Source organism: Equus przewalskii, chromosome 1, assembly GCF_037783145.1.
Source record: "Equus przewalskii isolate Varuska chromosome 1, EquPr2, whole genome shotgun sequence".
Classification (NCBI taxonomy): Eukaryota; Metazoa; Chordata; class Mammalia; order Perissodactyla; family Equidae; genus Equus; species Equus przewalskii.
In genome coordinates, this window is record NC_091831.1 from 20,506,265 (window position 1) to 20,524,830 (window position 18,566).

The window sequence follows — 18,566 nt, forward strand, 5'->3', positions numbered from 1 at the left end:
CAAAACAATGGATACTGAGGGGCTGGGGAAAAATCGTTTTGTCCTGAAGCCTTTAGCGCTAAAAGCTGGGGGGGAGGAGGGCCGTAGAGTACTTTTCCTCTATCCCCAAAAGCCACCGCGGAAAGAGGGTGCCATCAAGCATTTCCAACAGGGTAGTCTTGGATGGCTACAACTCGCTTCACCAGGCAACACACCCAAAGCCGACTCACCAGTCTTCACCGAAGAGAGGAGACAGGGAGAGCGCGGTGGGCTTTGGAGAGCGGCCGAGGAAAGACCCCGCCCCGTATCACTCCCGCTGCACCCGGGCACCCGCCAACGATTTACACGCCCCTCCGGACGCCCACGGGGCGCCCCACAGCCCGGGCCCGGCGCCCCCGGGAGCCGAGTGGAGCAGGACCGTCCGCCAGGCGCCCCCGGCCCGCGCCCTCACACCCGCTCGCCCTCGCCCGGGCGCTGTCCCGGCCGCCCGCCGCCACCGTAGGCCCGGCCCGGGCGGCTGTCAGAGCCGCCGGCTCGCTCTTAAGAGCCCGGCTGCGGGCTCCCCGCGAGAGCTGGTTCCGGCGGCCCAGCTCTCCCGGCGACAGCACCCAGGAAAGCGGCGGCGACGGCGGCGCCTCCCAGGGCCCCGGCCCCGCGGGCCTCGCCCCAGCCCCGCAGGCTCGCGCCTGTCAGGGCGCGCGGGGCCTCCCCCTACCGACAGCCAGCCCGACCGCCCGACGGGCAGGAAGGAAGGCAGGAAGAACCAACCAAGAAACACCCTCCCGCCTTAGCGGCCCCCGGTTACCGTCAGGAGCCCCGACTCCGCCATCCTCCTCGCTCGCCCTCCTTCCTCCTCCTCCTCAGAAACGACGCTGCCCAACCGCCGCCCCCCGCCCGCCCCTCCCCCACTCGCCCCGCCCCGCCCGCCCCTCCACACACTCTCGCTCCTACCGCCCCGCCCCACCCCTCCGGCGCAGGCCCGTCACTCGCTGGGGAAGAAAAACAGGCGGAGCCAGGGCAATCGACGCTGCCCAATCAGAGCAAAGCACTGGCGCAAGCGACGCTGCCCAATCAGAGTGAGGCGTTGGCGCCAGCTTCCCTCTCTCCGCCCTTTTCCTTTCCTCGGCTCCTCTACGCCTTCTCTCCTGCCCACTGGGCGCCGCTGGCTAGCTAGGCCACAGAGTAAGCCTCCAGCAGGGTAGAGTGACGACTCGCAATCGGAAGTTACTGTTGAAGCTAAGGCGGCCATAACTGATCATGGCACGGGAGTCTTCTGGCTTCCTGTCTCCAGTGTGACGTAGTTTTCCCTTCGCCCAATGTCACCGTTGCCCTGGGCAACAGCTGAGCCGTCTGGGAAGAGATGCAGCTGTAAGTAGGCCCAAAGAGACCAAAGGTGACCAGACATCCCATGTTAGCCAAATTAATTCATATTCTGGACTACCTGCCCGGGTTGGGGAAGCGGAGGGAGCGGGTTTCCTGGCCTTTATTTTGCTGGGACGTCTGGTCACTTACCTAGATGGCCAAGAGTTTAGGGCTCCGAAAATCCCTGTCCTGCCCGGAAGTTTCATTTGGCTCTTCTGAATGGGGTCATGGCGGAAGGGTGGGAATAGCCTGCACCCCCGGCGCCCCAGAGAGTGCCCATTCCGACAGGAGTCGCGAAGTGAGTCGAGTGTCCCTCGGCCCCGACCCGTGGGCCAAGCCAGGGCCGGACGGTCCCTGGGAGAGGGAGAGCCGAGGAGGCGAGCGGGGCTCGGAACCGCTTCCGCTGGAAGAAGGTTTTCTTTCCGGGCTGGCCAGGCTGCGGCCCGCCCTCCCTGCGCGCCTTTGAGACTCCCTGTGGGGCGAGGCCGCTCGACCGGCCCCCTTCGCCCAGCGGCAGCCAGCCGGCACGGGCGGGGCGCGGGCCGCGGGGCGGAGCCCCTAATTCGGGGAAGATGGAGCTGCTGGCCACACCCCCGCAGGTTCCTGTTAAGTACTTTCACCTCCCGACCATTGGAGGACGGAGAATTCGGGAGCTTGAGGAAATTGTTTTCTCTTCCCATCTGTAGAGGAAAAAGATGGTCCCCCCCACCACAGCGGCAGCACCTCTAAGTCTTGTTTCGCCGACTCCTGTTTTCACATTCTGACTTTTCTCCCTTTCTCTTCTCTCTTGGGGGTTTGTAAGCATTGACTGCAGTTCTGGATAAAGGTCTGCTATCCTAGTCCTGCGTGTCTACGGTTAAAGAAGTTAATGCTTGTGGCTATTGTAAAAATACTGTATTACTGTTATATGGCTCTTTACAAGAGTTGTCACACATTATCTCATGTAGTTCCTTCTGTAGGCTTGAGTCAAGAACTTAACAGTCATCTTGGTCATACCGGGTTGGATGCCTAAAGCTGCAGGAAAAACACCAGGTGAACTTTCAGGTAAATTGAAAATTGTTTATACCCAGCCAGTCAACAAGAAGGGTGTAAACCTACCTTCTTTATTTAAGTTCTTTCTGCTTACTTAGTACTCATGCTCCAGCCAAATGAACTGCTGTTGTTTCTTCCTAGGTTAATCGCTGAAGCACCAACCTTTTGTGATGTTGTATTCGTGTCCTAGTTATCTTTGGAGATGTGTTTCCAGAGTCTCCCCAGCAGGCAGGCATTTCCTCTGAGCTTACCTAGCACTTTCTGTACCTCTTTTATGACAACCACTATTTTATGTAACAGCTGCTCATGTTCTTAGCTTCACTACTATGTTTCAATAGAATGGTTTGTATCTGATTCCTTTGCCTATCATTTTACCCTGCACATGATATTATTTTGGTAAATATTTACTGAAAGTTGGAATATATTGGGTGTCTCCTGGATGCCCAAGACACTGCCAACAAAGTTTTATGGAAATTCCGTTTATCAGAGATTCAGCATAGTCCCTGCTACTCAATCTTTTCTTAGTCTTTCCCTCTGAAGTCTTTCCAACATGATTTCTTCCCCTAATTTTTTATTTAAAAAGTATTCGTACATAAAGTTGGAGGAATACAATGAACATTCGTATACCCTTCACCTAGATCCAACAGTTGTTAACATTTTGCCATATTTATTTCATCCCTTCTCATAAACTTTTTGATTATCATTGAACCCTTTGGAAATAGGTTGCAGACACCTGTTGTTAAGTAGACACCCCTAAATTTCCATCATGTATTTCCTAAGAATTATGAAGTTCTCCTATAAAACGCAATATCATTATCACAATTAAGGAAGTTAATAATTCTATAATATTTTTTTTTATTAATGTTATGATAGATTACAACCTTGTGAGATTTCAGTTGTACGTTTTTGTTAGTCATGTTGTGGGTACACCACTTCCCCCTCTGTGCCCTCCCCCCACCCCCCCTTTTCCCTGGTAACCACCGATCAGATTTCCTTATCAATATACTAATCTCCACCTATGAGTGGAGTCATATAGAGTTCGTCTTTCTCTGACTGGCTTATTTCGCTTAACATAATACCCTCGAGGTCCATCCACGTTGTTGTGAATGGGCCAATTTTGTCTTTTTTTATGGCTGAGTAGTATTCCATTGTGTATATATACCACATCTTCTTTATCCAATCATCAGTTTCTGGGCATGTAGGCTGGTTCCACGTCTTGGCTATTGTAAATAATGCTGCGATGAACATAGGGGTGCAACGGACTCTTGAGATTTCTGATTTCAGGTTCTTAGGATAGATACCCAGTAATGGGATGGCTGGGTCATAGGGTATTTCTATTTTTAACTTTTTGAGAAATCTCCATACTGTTTTCCATAGTGGCTGTACCAGTTTGCATTCCCACCAACAGTGTATGAGGGTTCCTTTTTCTCCACAACCTCTCCAACATTTGTCACTCTTGGTTTTGGATGTTTTTGCCAATCTAACGGGTGTAAGGTGATATCTTAGTGTAGTTTTGATTTGCATTTCCCTGATGATTAGCGATGATGAACATCTTTTCATGTGTCTATTGGCCATATTCATATCTTCTTTTGAGAAATGTCTGTTCATGTCTTCTGCCCATTTTTTGATCGGGTTGTTTGTTTTTTTTTGTTGTTAAGCAGTGTGAGTTCTTTGTATATTATGGAGATTAACCCTTTGTCGGATAAGTGGCTTGTAAATATTTTTTCCCAATTAGTGAGCTGTTTTTTTGTTTCAATCCTGTTTTCCCTTGCCTTGAAGAAGCTCTTTAGTCTGATGAAGTCCCATTTGTTTATTCTTTCTATTGTTTCCCTCAACTGAGGAGTTACAGTGTCCGAAAAGATTCTTTTGAAACTGATGTCAAAGAGTGTACTGCCTATATTCTCTTCCAAAAGACTTATTGTCTCAGGCCTAATCTTTAGGTCTTTGATCCATTTTGAGTTTATTTTGGTGTGTGGTGAAAAAGAATGGTCAATTTTCAGTCTTTTGCATGTGGCTGTCCAGTTTTCCCAGCACCATTTGTTGAAGAGACTTTCTTTTCTCCATTGTAGGCCCTCTGCTCCTTTGTCGAAGATTAGCTGTCCATAGATGTGTGGTTTTATCTCTGGGCTTTCAATTCTGTTCCATTGATCTGTGGACCTGTTTTTGTACCAGTACCATGCTGTTTTGATCACTGTAGCTTTGTAGTATGTTTTGAAATCGGGGATTGTGATTCCACCGGCTTTGTTTTTCTTGCTCAGGATTGCTTTAGCAATTCGCGATCTTTTGTTGCCCCATATGAATTTTAGGATTGTTTGTTCAATTTCTGTGAAGAATGTTCTTGGGATTCTGATTGGGATAGCATTGAAATAATTCTATAATATTTAAAATCCAGTCTTTATGCACATTTTCCCATTTGACCCAAGCAAAAAATTCAGGATCCAAATCAAGGTTTATGTATCGTATTTGGATATTGTAACTCTCTAGCCTTAATCTAGAACAGTTCCTCTATCTTTTTTTTCCCTTTTGACATTGGCATTTTGAAGAGTTCAGGTCAGAGGTCTTTTTGAATATTTCCTTTTTTCTTATTTCTTGTAAATCAAAATTTGGACTAGAGGCTTGATTAGATTCAATTTAACATTTTTTGCGAGAATACTTCACAGTCTTCATACTTTTCCAGTCATGATTAAGCCTTCTCGAATGCAACTACATCTACCCGTGCCGTGAGTTGCTAGTTAAATCCATTCCACTTATCAGCATACACACTCTTCTATTGTGTCCTACAAAGAAGAGTTTAGCGTTTAATCCTCCTGTCTGAGTATATGTTAATACCCTGCACTGGAACATAGAGTGCCTACCCTTAATAAAGTCACTGCAACTTTGCCTACACTTGGAGCTGATGCAATGTAATCTACAGCAAAGTGTACTGATGTCAGCATTGTTTCATGAGTTTCAACTCCTGGCACCCTGAGGACTGTTGATACAAGCTGTGTGGGCCCTGCAATTCAAGTATGTATGAATCTTGATGTTATCAAAGCAGATACCAAGGCAACTGCTGGCCAGCTGGCCATATTCCAATTTAGGCAATGTTATTTTTCTCCCTGAAATTCTCTTGCAAGTCCTAATTGGTCCTGGTGTTTTTGTGATAGCTTTTTTGGTAGCATTCATCACAGCCTATTAAAAATGGCAGAATCAAGATTATACTGAACACTTAGTACATTAGGAACATTCTCTGCCCAGTGGATAGAGAAGTGTTTATGGAATCTACTTCATAATCACGAGGAAAACTCCCAAGGCTGCCAAGCTCATGTACTCCTCCTATCCTAGACTTATATTTGATCATGAAAGATAAGCAAAAGGAAGAAAATGCACTTAAGGGAGAAGAAGAAAATGCTCTGGGAGGGCAAAAACTCTTAGATTGGTTTAGAATGTTTTTAGCCGTCATATTGAAAGTTAAGTAATGCACTCCATCAGTCACTTCTTCTGTGCAGAAGGAAATTTGCTCACATGGGACTATGAAACAATTTTAAGTTGACTCTAGGTTCAAGTAAGGCAAAATAATACACCAATTAAGACCACAGATTTTAGAATCAGACCTGGATTTCAGGAAGAGGGCCATGCACTAGCTAGTGACTTGGGTAGTTTACTCACTCTGTGTGTAAATCTGTTCTATAATCTATTCTCTCTAATCCATATTATAATCTATTAAATGGAGCCATAAAACCTCTTAAGATTGTTGAAGAGAATGAATCAAATATGTATAAAGTGCTTTAGCTTGGTGTATAGCACATTGTGTGTAGTCAGTGTTCGATAGTTATTAATAACTTCTAAAGCAGTCCAGTTTGGGCACATAGTAGGCATTAAATATTTATTGAGTAAGTGAATGAATCTAAGACAGTGGTCCTCCAAGTTTAATGTGGGGAACTTAAAAATGAGAGACTCTGACTCAGTGAGTCTGAGAAAGGCTCCAGAAAAATTATATTTTTAATAATTATCCAGGGGATTTTGATGCAGGTGATCTGAGGATCAGTCTTTGAGAAACACTAAGTAAAGTATCAAGCAATTCTTTATTTCCCTTTCCCTGCATAGACTTGAAATAGCTATATATCTCAGATGCTGAGAAGGTAAAAAGATCTTCACATACCTTTTTTAAAGTTTAATAGCTAACATTTTTAGGACCACTTTCTAGTACTTAATTTTGAAATAGCAAATATTATTAGAAAAACACATTTTGTATGAGTAGGATGTATCATTTTCTACTAATTTAACTAATTTAACTAATAATTCTACTAATATCTCCTGCTGGAGTGTACCAGAACCAGTAGCATCATCCAAGTTCACCCAAGAAGAACAGTTCCTGTTCTGAGGCCTAGGCACATTTCAGAAGCTGGACGCCACACATTTTATTCACATGAGTCTGGATTAATTAGCCAAACTGAACTTGTTGCAACATTTTTCTACCAGCAGATGCCAGATAACAAAACAAAATAGAATCTACTGTAGTTTCCAACTACATGACATATGATGTTATTTGGCATCTACAGCTGAACATTATCAATCCAAATTAAGCACCCTGAATGTGGGCAGCCACTTGAGTGAGAGTGAGCATTATTACTTTGTGTCTGGTAAAAAACACTTTCTTTGTGGGATCTCTCTTTCACCTTTTTTCTCATGTTAGTTTACATTCAGAAATTTAATATGTATTTGAAAATTATCTGTCAACCACAGTCTTAGCTAAGACAAAAGATAAAATCTTTCATTATTTTTCCTACCATTCCTACCACCCCCATCCACAACCTGCATTAGGCAGATTGAATTTACTTAAAAGGAACTAACAATGAATATTCACAAAAGAAAAATATCCTTTACTGTCCTTTACATAAACAGGATTGCTTCTGGTGCCTTCCTCGGTTTCCAGAGATTATATTTTTGCTTCTTAATGCCCATTAATGATAAAATAGGACAGCTTGGCATATAATAGCATATAATATCTCAGTGGCTTTGTATTTTACTGAAGTTGCAAAGTCAAGTGCCTGTAGTAGCTGGGCAGGTAAGGTGAATGGAAACAATAGGCAGTAGTGGGGCCTGGAGAGCTCCCTATACTCATTTAAAGGAAGCATCACTTCCCAGCCACAGCCAAATTTTGCCATGTGGGGCTATGGGCCTGGTGTTGTCAGATTTGTCAACAGGAGCTGAAATTTGGACTTCAGGTGAAATCTCCTGATTTTTAAACATTGATTCAAATACTTTTTAAACATTTAGCAAGCCAGCAAAACACTTAACTGAATAGGACCAAGAGCCACCAGTTTATGACCTCTGTGTTTCTTATATGAAAACACGATTGGTGCTTTGGTCGAGAATCTCAAAATGCTTTAGAAATGTTTTCTTTTTGCCATATTTCAGGTGCATTTACTTCTCTAGGTTAGGCAACAAGTCACTTATTCCCAAATCAAAAAAAAAATTCAAGCTAGATTCTTGTGTATACCAATCTTCTATTCCCTTGATTACGATTTTAAAGATTTTTACTCTTTGCCACCAACTGAAAAACTTGTCCACATTTTCTGAACCTTGAATTATATCATGAAATAGATTTGCTTTATTATTATATTTTTAAAAATATATTTAATGGGGCCAGCTCCGTGGCCGAGTGGTTAAGTTCGCGCGCTCCGCTGCGTTGGCCCAGGGTTCGGATCCTGGGCGCGGACATGGCACCGCTCGTCAGGCTACGTTGAGGCAGCGTCCCACGTCCCACAACTAGAAGGACCTGCAGCTAAGATATACAACTGTGTACAGGGGGAGATAAAGCAGAAAAATATATATGTATTTAAGAACACAATCTGGCAGCACATGCCCTTTAAAAGTAAATAAGTAAAATGGATTTTTAAAGGAAAACACCTTTAAATAGACCATGCTGTCTTATAAGTACCATGGTGTCGAGGATTCAGAGGATTTTTAGAGTCAGAAGATACTTAATGGGAAGTTAGAACAAGTCCTTTATTATAGCGATATGAAAATTAGACCTGGAATAGTAAATATTACAGTATATTTCTGAGCACTTTTACATCCACTTTTCACTTGAACCTTGCAACCTAGGACAGCCATTAAAAATATTTTTTCTGAGAAAATCAAACCTCCAGTTAGTTAAGAAATGTATTCAAGGTCACACAGCTCCTTAGCAGTAGAGCCAGAGCCCGTACAGTTAGCGTGTACCCCATTTAAAGTATAAACATGAAACAGATTGATCAGAAAAAAATGAAAAAAACCCTCCAGTACAATCTTGTTTTAAATCGTACATTGGATTTTACTGTCACAGCTTGTTTAAATACTTGGAACCCTAAAATACTCTGAAACATTCAACTTCAGACTTTAAAATGGGGTTTTGTACAATTAGGATAAGCTGATAAGTTTAGATAAATTAACAAAGGGAAAAAAGAATTATGAAGAGCTAATGGCAAGTTAGGAGTGTAGGCACATATTATGGAAGATAACCATATTGACCCACAGAATGGCTCCTGGGGGCTCCCGGCAAAGATCGAATATTAGACTGAGGAGACTTTAGTATGACCTAGTAAGACAGTTTTTGAAACATCCAAATCCTGTCCTTAGCATTTTTAGAAACCAAGACTTGGCTTTGCCATCCACAGTGTTTTCATTTTGATATTTCTGATCAATATGTATAGTATATGCTTTGAGTTACCAGGAATGGAATTTGGATTTTAGTAATCTCTTACCCTTCTCTGTCTGCCCCCCAATATGACTATAGCCTACATTTTCCAGATGGCTAGATGAAAATAGGGTACGATCTAAAGCTAATAGTCCTGTTCAGCTATTTAACCCAGGATCTTGGTCTTATCAGTATGTTTTCATATAAGCTAATCTGTGAAAAAAATACAAAACTTGTAAGCTTTTAAAGTGTTGCATATTTCTAATTAAGCTTGAAATTTGAAAGTCCAGTAGCATCTTTTCTAAAAATATTATTAATGCTATAAAAAATATCCACAGGCAGGGGCCAGCCTGGTGGTCTAGTCATTAAGTTTGCATGCTGCACTTTGGCAGCCTATGGTTTGTAGGTTCGGATCCCAGGCATGGACCTACACACCGCCCATAGTCATGCTGTGGTCGTGTCCCACATACAAAATAGAGGAAGATTGGCACATATGTTAGCTCAGGGACAATCTTCCTCAAGCAAAAAGAGGAAGATTGGCAACAAATGTTAGCTCAGGGACACTCTTCCTCAGCAAGAAAAAAACAAATATCCACAGACAAAAAATAGTATGTTTTCCTGCTAAGAGATTTATTTATTTTAGGGTGGTATCAAACATGACAACTGGCATGCTGAATCCTCAAGTTAAGGAGAGAGTGAGACAGAGAAAAAACATATGTTGGTTAGAGCCATACGTTGATCTGATTGTGACACAGTTCTCAAACTAAACAGAAAAAAAATGCAGTGCTTTAGTCAGTATGCTGCACTTCTATTTTTATCCTGAGATGTACTGTTTGACTCATATTTTATGTTCATCTTCCTTTGCAAAGGTCATTAGTAGCTTCAAACCTACTCATTTCAGAAGAAATTGAGTATCATGTGTTACTTTAACCTTCCTTTGCTTCTACACACCATAGTCTACTCTCTTCTTATCCCTCTAACATCTTCTTAAATGTTGGTATTCCTTCCGTGAGGCTCCATACTAAATCCATTTGGGGTCCTCAGGCCATTCCTACAGGTGCTGCGTAGAGAAAACTGAAGAGACCAGCCTTCAGAGGCAGGCAGACATGAATTTAAATCCTGTTTCTCCACTTATCAGCTATATGACGTTGGAGAAGATAACTTTTCCTAGACCCAGTTTTAGTCTGTTAAATTTAATAATAGTCATGTATCACTTAATGACGGGGATATGTTCTGAGAAACGCGTCATTAGGTGATTTCATTATCGTGCAAACATCATAGAGTGTACTTACACAAACCTAGATGGCGTAGCCTACTACACACCTAGGCTATATGTTACTAGTCTTATGGGACCACCGTCAAATATGTGGTCCGTCATTAACCAAAACATTGTTATGTGGCTCATGGCTGTATATGTATGTATGTATTAGGGGATGTAGTGGGAGGTGAGTAAATGGATAATTCAATTTTAAAATCACCTCTTAGGGCAAATGTTGTTTATTTTTCAAAATTACTGTAGAAAACCCATTAAAATGTCTATATAGTTAAAATGTGTGATTTTTTACTAAAACATCATGCTGTTATTGTTATTCTTAAGCAAACTAAAATTTAAGAGCCTCTATGCTAAAGGAAAGAAGCTAAAGTAGATTTCTGGACATTGAAACTACTCTTCCTTTGAGATAACTTTTAAGACATACGAGTGGAAAATTCTAAAGTGTTCCTGCTTGCCTATAGGTTTTTCTTCATTTTTTTTTAATATTAAGCCTCTATACTCTATGTCAATACACTTATTTTTTCTAAGAATCTAATTTTATGACAACATTGTAATGGTACAACACACTAAGAATCACTGACATTCACTGAGCTCTTACCATATGCTAGGGATTGGTCTCATAGCTTTATATGAATTATGTCATTTAATATACTATCTAAGGTCAGTGCCATTATAAGTTTTAGTTTACAGATGAAACTGAGGCTTAGAATATTAAGTAATTTGTTTAAATGACTAATCTGACTGCAGATCCATCTCTCAACCGCTACACTGTACTCATCTCTTTTTACCACCAACCCTACCACCATCTACCATCTTTCCACCTCCTTCTTAGATGATTATATCTACTTCTATGGCTTATACTACTGTACCATTGACTCTCTGGGCCTACAGTCCTTTTTAGCTTCCTGTTAGACTTCCACACTCTGGATCTGAACCTAATTCATGGTCTTTACCCTCGCCTCCTAATTATTTCTCTTCTGTGTTCCCAACTTGAATTAATACCTGCACCATCCAAACATGTTAGCTTGAATCTCAGTCATCCTTGATCATTTCCTTATCACTCAAAGGATCTGGGGGCTGGGGAGAGTTGTGCAGGAGGTTTGAATCTCAACTTCTTATATCCTTGGATACCTCTTGTATCTTCTCCTCTTAATGCTTATTATCACTTCTTTTGTTCATTCCCTCATCATTTTACCTAAACAATTAAAGCTTCCTTACTAATTTTGTCTTTAGTGTCTCGTTTTTCCTTTTTGTCTAGAATATGTTTCCAAAAAACAAATCATGTATCACATACCCACTCAGAGCCATCCAGTTAGCTCCCTCCTCTCTATAGGATATAAAGTCCAAACTCAGAGGCATGGCATTCAAGGCTGAGCATGAACTGGCCTCCACCTAGTCAGTCCCACCACAGTACGTACAAGGTGTGTACCCCGTACTCTAGCTATTCCCAGGCTTTTTTTTTTTTTTCATGCTGCTTTCTTTGAATATATTGTTCACTTTGTCTAGAACATTCTCCCCTTGCTACACAGCCACTCCTCTGTGTAGTAAACCCCCATTCATCCTTCTGGGACTAGTTCCAATGTCATATTTAGTAATTCTTCAGAGATCAGCCACTGTCACCTATCCTGAGCCAAGTTATTCATGGTTGTGGTCTCTTAAAGGCACAGTAGATATGCTCTTATTAAAGTATGTTGTAGTCAACTGTAATTATTTATTTACATGCATCTCTCTCCCCATCTCATCTCCCTCAAATTCCTCAAGGAGAGGAACTGGTTCTTACCCACTGTATCTCCCTCATTTAGCTGTTGCTTGCACGTTAGAGGCATTTAATATGTTTGTTGAAAGAAAAAATCTGTTTAGATAGGTACATATTATCCCAAATTCCTCTTCTTATGTTACATTTATTTTCCATTCTGAAAGAATAATTCCGTTGTCACCAAAAAGAGCATCCTTTTCTACTCCAGTCTTTACTGTCTGGTATTTACTACCAATTTCTCTGTACTTATTAACAGGTACATAGCCATTAACTTTATTTTTTATATTCAGTAATTATTTTATCAACATGTAATTTGTTTTGATCCTTTTTCACTAATAATTGTAATAACTCAATCCAGAATATTTTAAAGTTTTCCACTTAAATTTATAAACATTTTTGTAGCAGAGAAGTATGTAAGATAATCATTAAAGTATTTTCAAGCATGAAAATGTATTACATTAGAATAAAATTAAGTGGAGTGGAAAATAGAGGTCTAGGGAGAAAAAAGATGTGAAATTTCTGACTTAAAAAAAGAGGTTTTTTTTTTTAAGATTTTTTTTTCTCCTTTTTCTCCCAAAGCCCCCCAGTACATAGTTGTGTGTTTTTTAGTTGTGGGTCCTTCTAGTTGTGGCATGTGGGATGCCGCCTCGGCATGGCCTGATGAGGGGTGCCATCTCTGCGCCCAGGATTTGAACCAGCGAAACCCTGAGCCGCTGAAGCAGAGCGTGCAAACTTAACCACTCAGCCACGGGGCTAGCCCCCGAGTTCATTTTTTTTATTAATGCATGATGGTAGCTATCAAATTGCTATGATACTTAGATTATATCTGATTATTTTTAAAAGACTGATATAATACTTTTAAATATGCTGGAAATTATATCCTTTATAACTGTTTAAGCATAACAAATTTATGTGTCAATTTAGAAATGTGCAAAGGGGTACCTAGTTTTTCAAAATCTCTTTAGGGGTTATGCAGGCATAAAATTTGAGGGCCACTGACATATATTCAGAAGGATGCTTGTGCTCTTGTCTAGTCCCACACCCATAAGTATTTTAGTTATCAAACAAAATCACCCCAGTGATTTTTAACTTGTCCAAGCTGTATGATTAACTTATATTATAAGCATGTATATGAATGATTCAAAGTAGTCCTTCTTAGAATTGAGTGTCTTTCCACTCTCACTCCTACAGCTTAGTAAAATATTTCATGGCAAAGATTTGGTTTCCCTCCAAGTTCTTCTGCATTAATTTTAGTCATCCAGCTCAAATGGCTACAACAGGTTTGCTTACTTTGTCATAACTTTCAAATGCACTATCCATCAAAATCATTATTTCTGGGAGAAATTACAAACTAAAGAAACTATGGTGGAAAAGGAAGCAGCAGATTATTTTCCAGTTACCCAGACCAAGAGCTTCGAAAAATGATTGACATTGCATTCTCTAAGTATTAAAAGTTTGGGTTCTATTAGTGTAAGAATTTTATTTTACTTCTGCAATTTTAATATGTTTTCTCTTAAACTATGCCTTATATTATTTTAAAATCTGGCATAGTATTCTATTGTATGGCTGTTTCATAATTTATTCAACCCTTGACATATTGCTGAACATTTAGATTCACCTATTGCTAAACATTTTGCTATTCATTGCAATGCTTTAAAATGAACATTCTTATCCTTACATCTTTATACACTTGTGCTTTGTTTCTTTAGGGCTCATTACTAGACGTGGAATATTTGGGTCAAAGAAAATGTGCATATTTAGCTTTAGTAGATTCTACAAAATATAAATAGGTACTACAAAATATTCCTCTTAAAAAACTGTGCCAACAAACCTACCCACCAACAGAGAGTGCCCATTTCCTACACCTTCCCTAACTGTGAATGCTGTCAGGCTTTTGACTTTTCTGCAATTTCAAAAGACATAACACACACACCACAATGAGACCACAATGATTTTTACCTTCTTAATGAGGCCATAATTATCTTCCTATTTAAATTGCAATACCCACCTTCCCAGCACTCCTAAATCCCCTTAAGCTATTTTATTTTCTGTTAGCACTTACAACTTTCTAGCATTCTATTATTTGTTTCTCTCCCCTTACTCTAGACTGTAAGCTCCAAAAGGGCAAAGGTTTTGTTTTTGTCTGTTTTTTTGACTAATGAACAGTGCCTGGTACATGGTAGACATTCATGTATTTATTGAATTGAATGATGTGGCACTTGTATGATACACACAAATTTCAGCCAGAGCTGGTAAGCTTCTCCTTATGTCCCTGGTGTTACACACCTCTTACCTTACCAGTAAGAAAGTACCCTTAGGAGCAGCCACTGCTCCTTATGGCACATGACACCAAACAAAACACCCATCGTGTTTGGCTATCAGCAGGCCACATGGATAAGGAAATAAATGCTCCTTCCTACTCTGGACTCCCTGGGCAGTTGATTATCAAGACAATGTAGCCTTGCCATTGCAGGCCATCCAACCACCACCTTGCTTATTTTAGCCCTTCCCTTCCTGTTTCTCTCCTGCCAACGCCTAGGGGGGCCTAGGAATAAGAACCAACCCTAGAAAAGCTGACACCCCACCCAGGCAAGTGACAGCACACCAATCTTCCCCACACCAGGCCCAACCCACTCCCTACCAGGCCTTTGCCCCACACCCTTTCCAGTAACAATGGCAGCTTAGTCAGAGAACTAAGGTTTGGTAGAGCACCAAGTTTCATTGTTTTCCTCAAGGCAGATTTTGGATGTGAAAGAGAAATAGACAAGAGAAAGCAAAGGACAGTGACTGAATTCTAAGTAGCTGAAGTTGCTACTCTATAAGACAGCTAAGGTTTAAGATTTGTTCACCCACCATTTTAGCATTTTGGTGATAAAAAATTTGATGATATAAAAACTCTTAGCTGCTATTATTTCCATTATCAACATCTGTAATGTCTATCCTCCCTTTCAGTAGCATATCATGTCAGATTTGCACCAAGTAAGGGCCTACTGAATATTTTCATTGTGATATCTTTAACGGAGAGGCTGTGTTCTTATGGCTATATTCAGGCTAATTAGGGATCTGCAATGTTGTTAGCCTTCAACATAACCTGGGGGAAAAAAAAGGAAATGATTACTAGGTACCACTAGCAGGCCTAAGTAAAAAGAAGGAGAGAATGTGACAGAAGTTGTGCATTCTAAGGAAATTGCATATTGCATTTGTCTCAGATTCCAGTTAGTGATGAGTTAGTTGTTTTATTCCTGGTCCATTTCCTACTTTATCCTCACTCTCAGAGCAGTGTAGGGGTAAATTTTGATGACAAAGTTCTAGGAGACAGAGATTCCTCAGGAACTTTAGAAGTTCCAGAATAGGAATTTGACCTAGTATAGGAATTTTACCTACAGAGGGGAAAAAGCTTGGTGGATGGAGAGTAGGAAGCTTTTATTAGTAATGTCAAAGTAGTAGTAGAGTAGGAATAACTAAGACTAGAAGCAGCTGCACTAATAACTAATTTGCAGTGGGCAGTAAGGACAGGCACCAAGCCAGCATCACCACTTTATAAATAATAAACCTTTCTTCTGTGGTGGTGGTGATGTGAAAGCCACATGGTAAGGTTGCATCAGTATGGCGAAATATCACAAAATGGGTGGGACTGTCTGGAGAAGTATCTGTGTTTAGAAAAGGATCATGCTACAAATTACAGTCCACAACACCTTGCATATATAGCATAGCAATAGTAATCTGGCACTAACACACACTGGGAACAAATGTCATCAGCCAGAGATGGCATATATGCTGAGATAGTCATAACAAAATAGTCATATGATGTTATTTGCTGGCACTTTAGCATATAGTGTCTCTGTGTTAGAGGAAAATAGTAAACTGAAAGCATACCTCACTTCTGTTCTTCAAGAGTGAACTTTGACTGTTGTTTCCTTACAAATTGCAGCTGTGTAGTCAGTAACTGATTCTTAGGATGCTTTTTGTCTTTATAGAAAAGGGATTAAAGTGGAAACCAGCTGTTAGCTACTGAAAAAGTGGAAATGTTTACCTACTACCTCCTCCTCTCCGTAATTAGCTGCCTTACCCCATCTTCCAAATGGTCATATTTTTTACATTACCCACATTCCCAGGAGATGCTGTCAGTGAACCAAGATGGCTGCACATAAATGTCTTTCTCTGAAGCCCTACCAATTTTTCACTGGGAGGGGAAAAAGTTTAGAACACACAGCCTTCCAATTAACACCACCTTGATTAACGAACGTTGACAAGATCTAGATGCTTATATCAACCATGTTTCTATGAAAAGACCAGCAGGAAATTAGTGGGAAAATTATGCAAGGATAGGGGTCGTTCATTTTCTATAGGAACTGTGATTTTACTACTTAAGTTAAACAATGGAAATGTCTCAAGCAATATGCTTTGGGAATTCATTCTTGAATAATATTAATAACTGACTTTTCATTGAAGGAAAAAACCGTATCCAACAATTCAGATATGGCGGAAGTGAAGTCAATGTTCCGGGAAGTTCTCCCAAAACAAGGTATCTAAATCACAAATACTTAGGTCATAGAACATTACAGGGATCTAAAAAGTAATAGGCAGTGTCACATAGCATGCTCAATAGCTAAACATCTGAAACTATTTTGTGTTCTATATGCCACAATTACTGTTTTTACTATGCTGCTTTCATGAGTAGGTTGTAAGAGTAATCCATCTTTTTTTTTTTTTTTTCCAGTAAAAGGATGGCAAATGAAGCACTGTTTCTTAAACCTAGAAATCTTGTTATACTCAAGACTGCAGGTTACAATATGAAATTTTCAATGAAAAAATAGCACTGTAATTCACCATAATATTAAATAAGGTCTGAAATCAAGCAATAGTTAAAAAAAAAAGCTGAAAGTTTAAGTTAAACATTAATTTGAATATTCATATTAATACCATACTTTACTACATAAGTATTTTTATGCCGTATGTATTTCTCCCAAGTCTTTTTTCAAATTAAACCTTTGTCACAAAAAGTTCTCTCTCTCATGAGAGCTTAGAATCTTAGGTAGAAAATTCAAAACTGGTCTTCCTCATGAACTCCCTAGTATTAAATGTTGCTTTTATATTTTTTTATATTGAAGAAATGTTGTAGGCTAACTATGAGAACAAGAGATCTTCACAGACAGTGGATTAAGTCTTTAGACCTTCATTCTAGCTGCAAATCCAAACCACCAAGCATCTGGGTTATCTCACTCAAATTCTTATTTCTTCTTAAACTTAGGGCAGTTGTCTGTGGAAGATATAACCACGATGGTGCTGTGTAAACCCAAACTTTTACCCTTAAAGTCTCTGACTCTGGAAAAACTGGAGAAAATGCAGCAAGCAGCACAGGATACGATTCGCCAACAAGAAATGGCAGAAAAGGAACGGCAGATAACTCACTGAATGATGTATGTTATATAACTCACTAATGAAACTTGTTATGAATTTAACCACTTTGTTTTGTAGTGAACATAAGCTATTAAAAAACTTTTGAACCCAAATTTTATGGGTGTTGTTTTTTAACCCAAGATTTTAGAATTGCAAATTAAATTATTTTTCACCGTTCCTACTACTATCGGTTTTATAGGTAACATTCTTAGGCACAAGTGACTAAATGCAACTTTTTATATTCAGAGAATCTTTACATGTTTATTAAAAAACAATTTGAAGATATGTTCTAATCTTGCATAAAGTGTTAATGCTGGGCTTTTAAATTACCTAACTTTAGAACTTTTTTTATGAATCATATGTCATGTCATGTTTAAGGCTATCTTGCCTGACCACCTGATCCTACCTGTAATGACAAAACTGTATTTCTTAAATTCTTAAGAAACCCTCACCTGTCCAGTAGTCCCCTGAGCTTTTAATTATACTGATTTTAAGGACTTAAGAATTACCTGGCTACTTTCTCATCTAGGTAGCAAAACACAGTTAAAACTCTAAAAATGGAAAGTAATAATGGATTTGATAGATCCCAAGAGGTCAATATGAACATTAAATCTGGAGGTTTAGTTCTAAAATACTGCACCTAAACCTGTAATAGGTACATTCCTAAGAATACCTTGGTAACTTCTGAATATAGTTTTTGGTTGGTTTGCTGCAGTCAACAATAGACAATTTAAATTAGCATAGACATTGAGGCCTTGCTGAGTAATTAGGCTCTGCAAAAGAGGTTAGCAATATGATCATTCTTTAGATAATTATTTATTGGTAGCTACTATTTTATCAGACATTGGGTAAATGTAAAACTGAGTCTTTGGAGAATAATTTTTTATAACACAAACATTCAGTAATAGAACTTAAGAATGATGAAAGGCATTATATATATTTTAGAAATTTCATTAAGCACTAGATAAAATAAAAAAGGAAGAATGCATGCATTTCCCAAGTATAATATTAAAAGGTTTATTTACTACTGTACTTTTGATTTAAAAGTTTGCGAGGAACAAAGTTTAAATTCACTAGGTTCAAATATGCTCCCTTATGATTTA

The 18,566-nt window shown here is 39.9% G+C and overlaps 3 protein-coding genes across 19 annotated transcripts in view; 2 read left to right on the forward strand and 1 right to left on the reverse strand.

Moving 5' to 3' along the window:
• The window catches only part of SHOC2 (SHOC2 leucine rich repeat scaffold protein), a 97,382-nt gene extending 95,617 nt beyond the window's left edge, over positions 1–1,765 (reverse strand). Inside the window, exon 1 of one of the 7 annotated variants that reach the window (XM_070632790.1) lies at positions 1,492–1,765. The gene's annotated coding sequence lies outside the window, so the exon portion shown is untranslated. Of the gene's footprint in view, positions 1–209; positions 634–784; positions 938–1,491 lie in introns of those variants that run through there. The other 6 variants (XM_070632784.1, XM_070632795.1, XM_070632811.1 and 3 more) reach the window with 6 other exon arrangements.
• LOC139081884 (uncharacterized) lies at positions 163–1,059 on the forward strand. The gene has a single exon (XM_070609915.1). It carries the CDS (start codon positions 163–165, stop codon positions 1,057–1,059), a length of 897 nt encoding a protein of 298 aa, XP_070466016.1.
• Positions 486–17,576, forward strand: BBIP1 (BBSome interacting protein 1). Of its 11 annotated transcripts, none has more exons than XM_070632938.1 (6): positions 719–1,347; positions 2,289–2,385; positions 2,515–2,601; positions 16,516–16,588; positions 16,784–16,848; positions 17,315–17,576. In XM_070632938.1, exons 3-6 carry the CDS (start codon positions 2,544–2,546, stop codon positions 17,476–17,478), a joined length of 360 nt encoding a protein of 119 aa, XP_070489039.1. In that variant the 5' UTR covers positions 719–1,347; positions 2,289–2,385; positions 2,515–2,543; the 3' UTR covers positions 17,479–17,576. The 11 variants fall into 11 exon arrangements, with proteins under 11 accessions (XP_008538872.1, XP_070489060.1, XP_070489039.1 ...); XM_070632952.1 differs by having other exon boundaries at positions 1,312–1,372; XM_070632944.1 differs by lacking the exon at positions 719–1,347 and adding an exon at positions 2,029–2,167.
• Positions 17,577–18,566: the final 990 nt, after the last annotated feature.

Bases quoted from the DNA above. Each gene is read 5' to 3' on its own strand.
- BBIP1 (XM_070632938.1), top strand. From the start codon at position 2,544: ATGTTGTATTCGTGTCCTAGTTATCTTTGGAGATGTGTTTCCAGAGTC. The intron at 2,602-16,515 runs GCAGGCATTTCC...TTTTCATTGAAG, and splicing joins TTCCAGAGTCTCCCCAGCAG to GAAAAAACCGTATCCAACAA. The intron at 16,849-17,314 runs GTTACAATATGA...TCTTAAACTTAG, and splicing joins TGTTATACTCAAGACTGCAG to GGCAGTTGTCTGTGGAAGAT.
- LOC139081884 (XM_070609915.1), top strand. From the start codon at position 163: ATGGCTACAACTCGCTTCACCAGGCAACACACCCAAAGCCGACTCACC.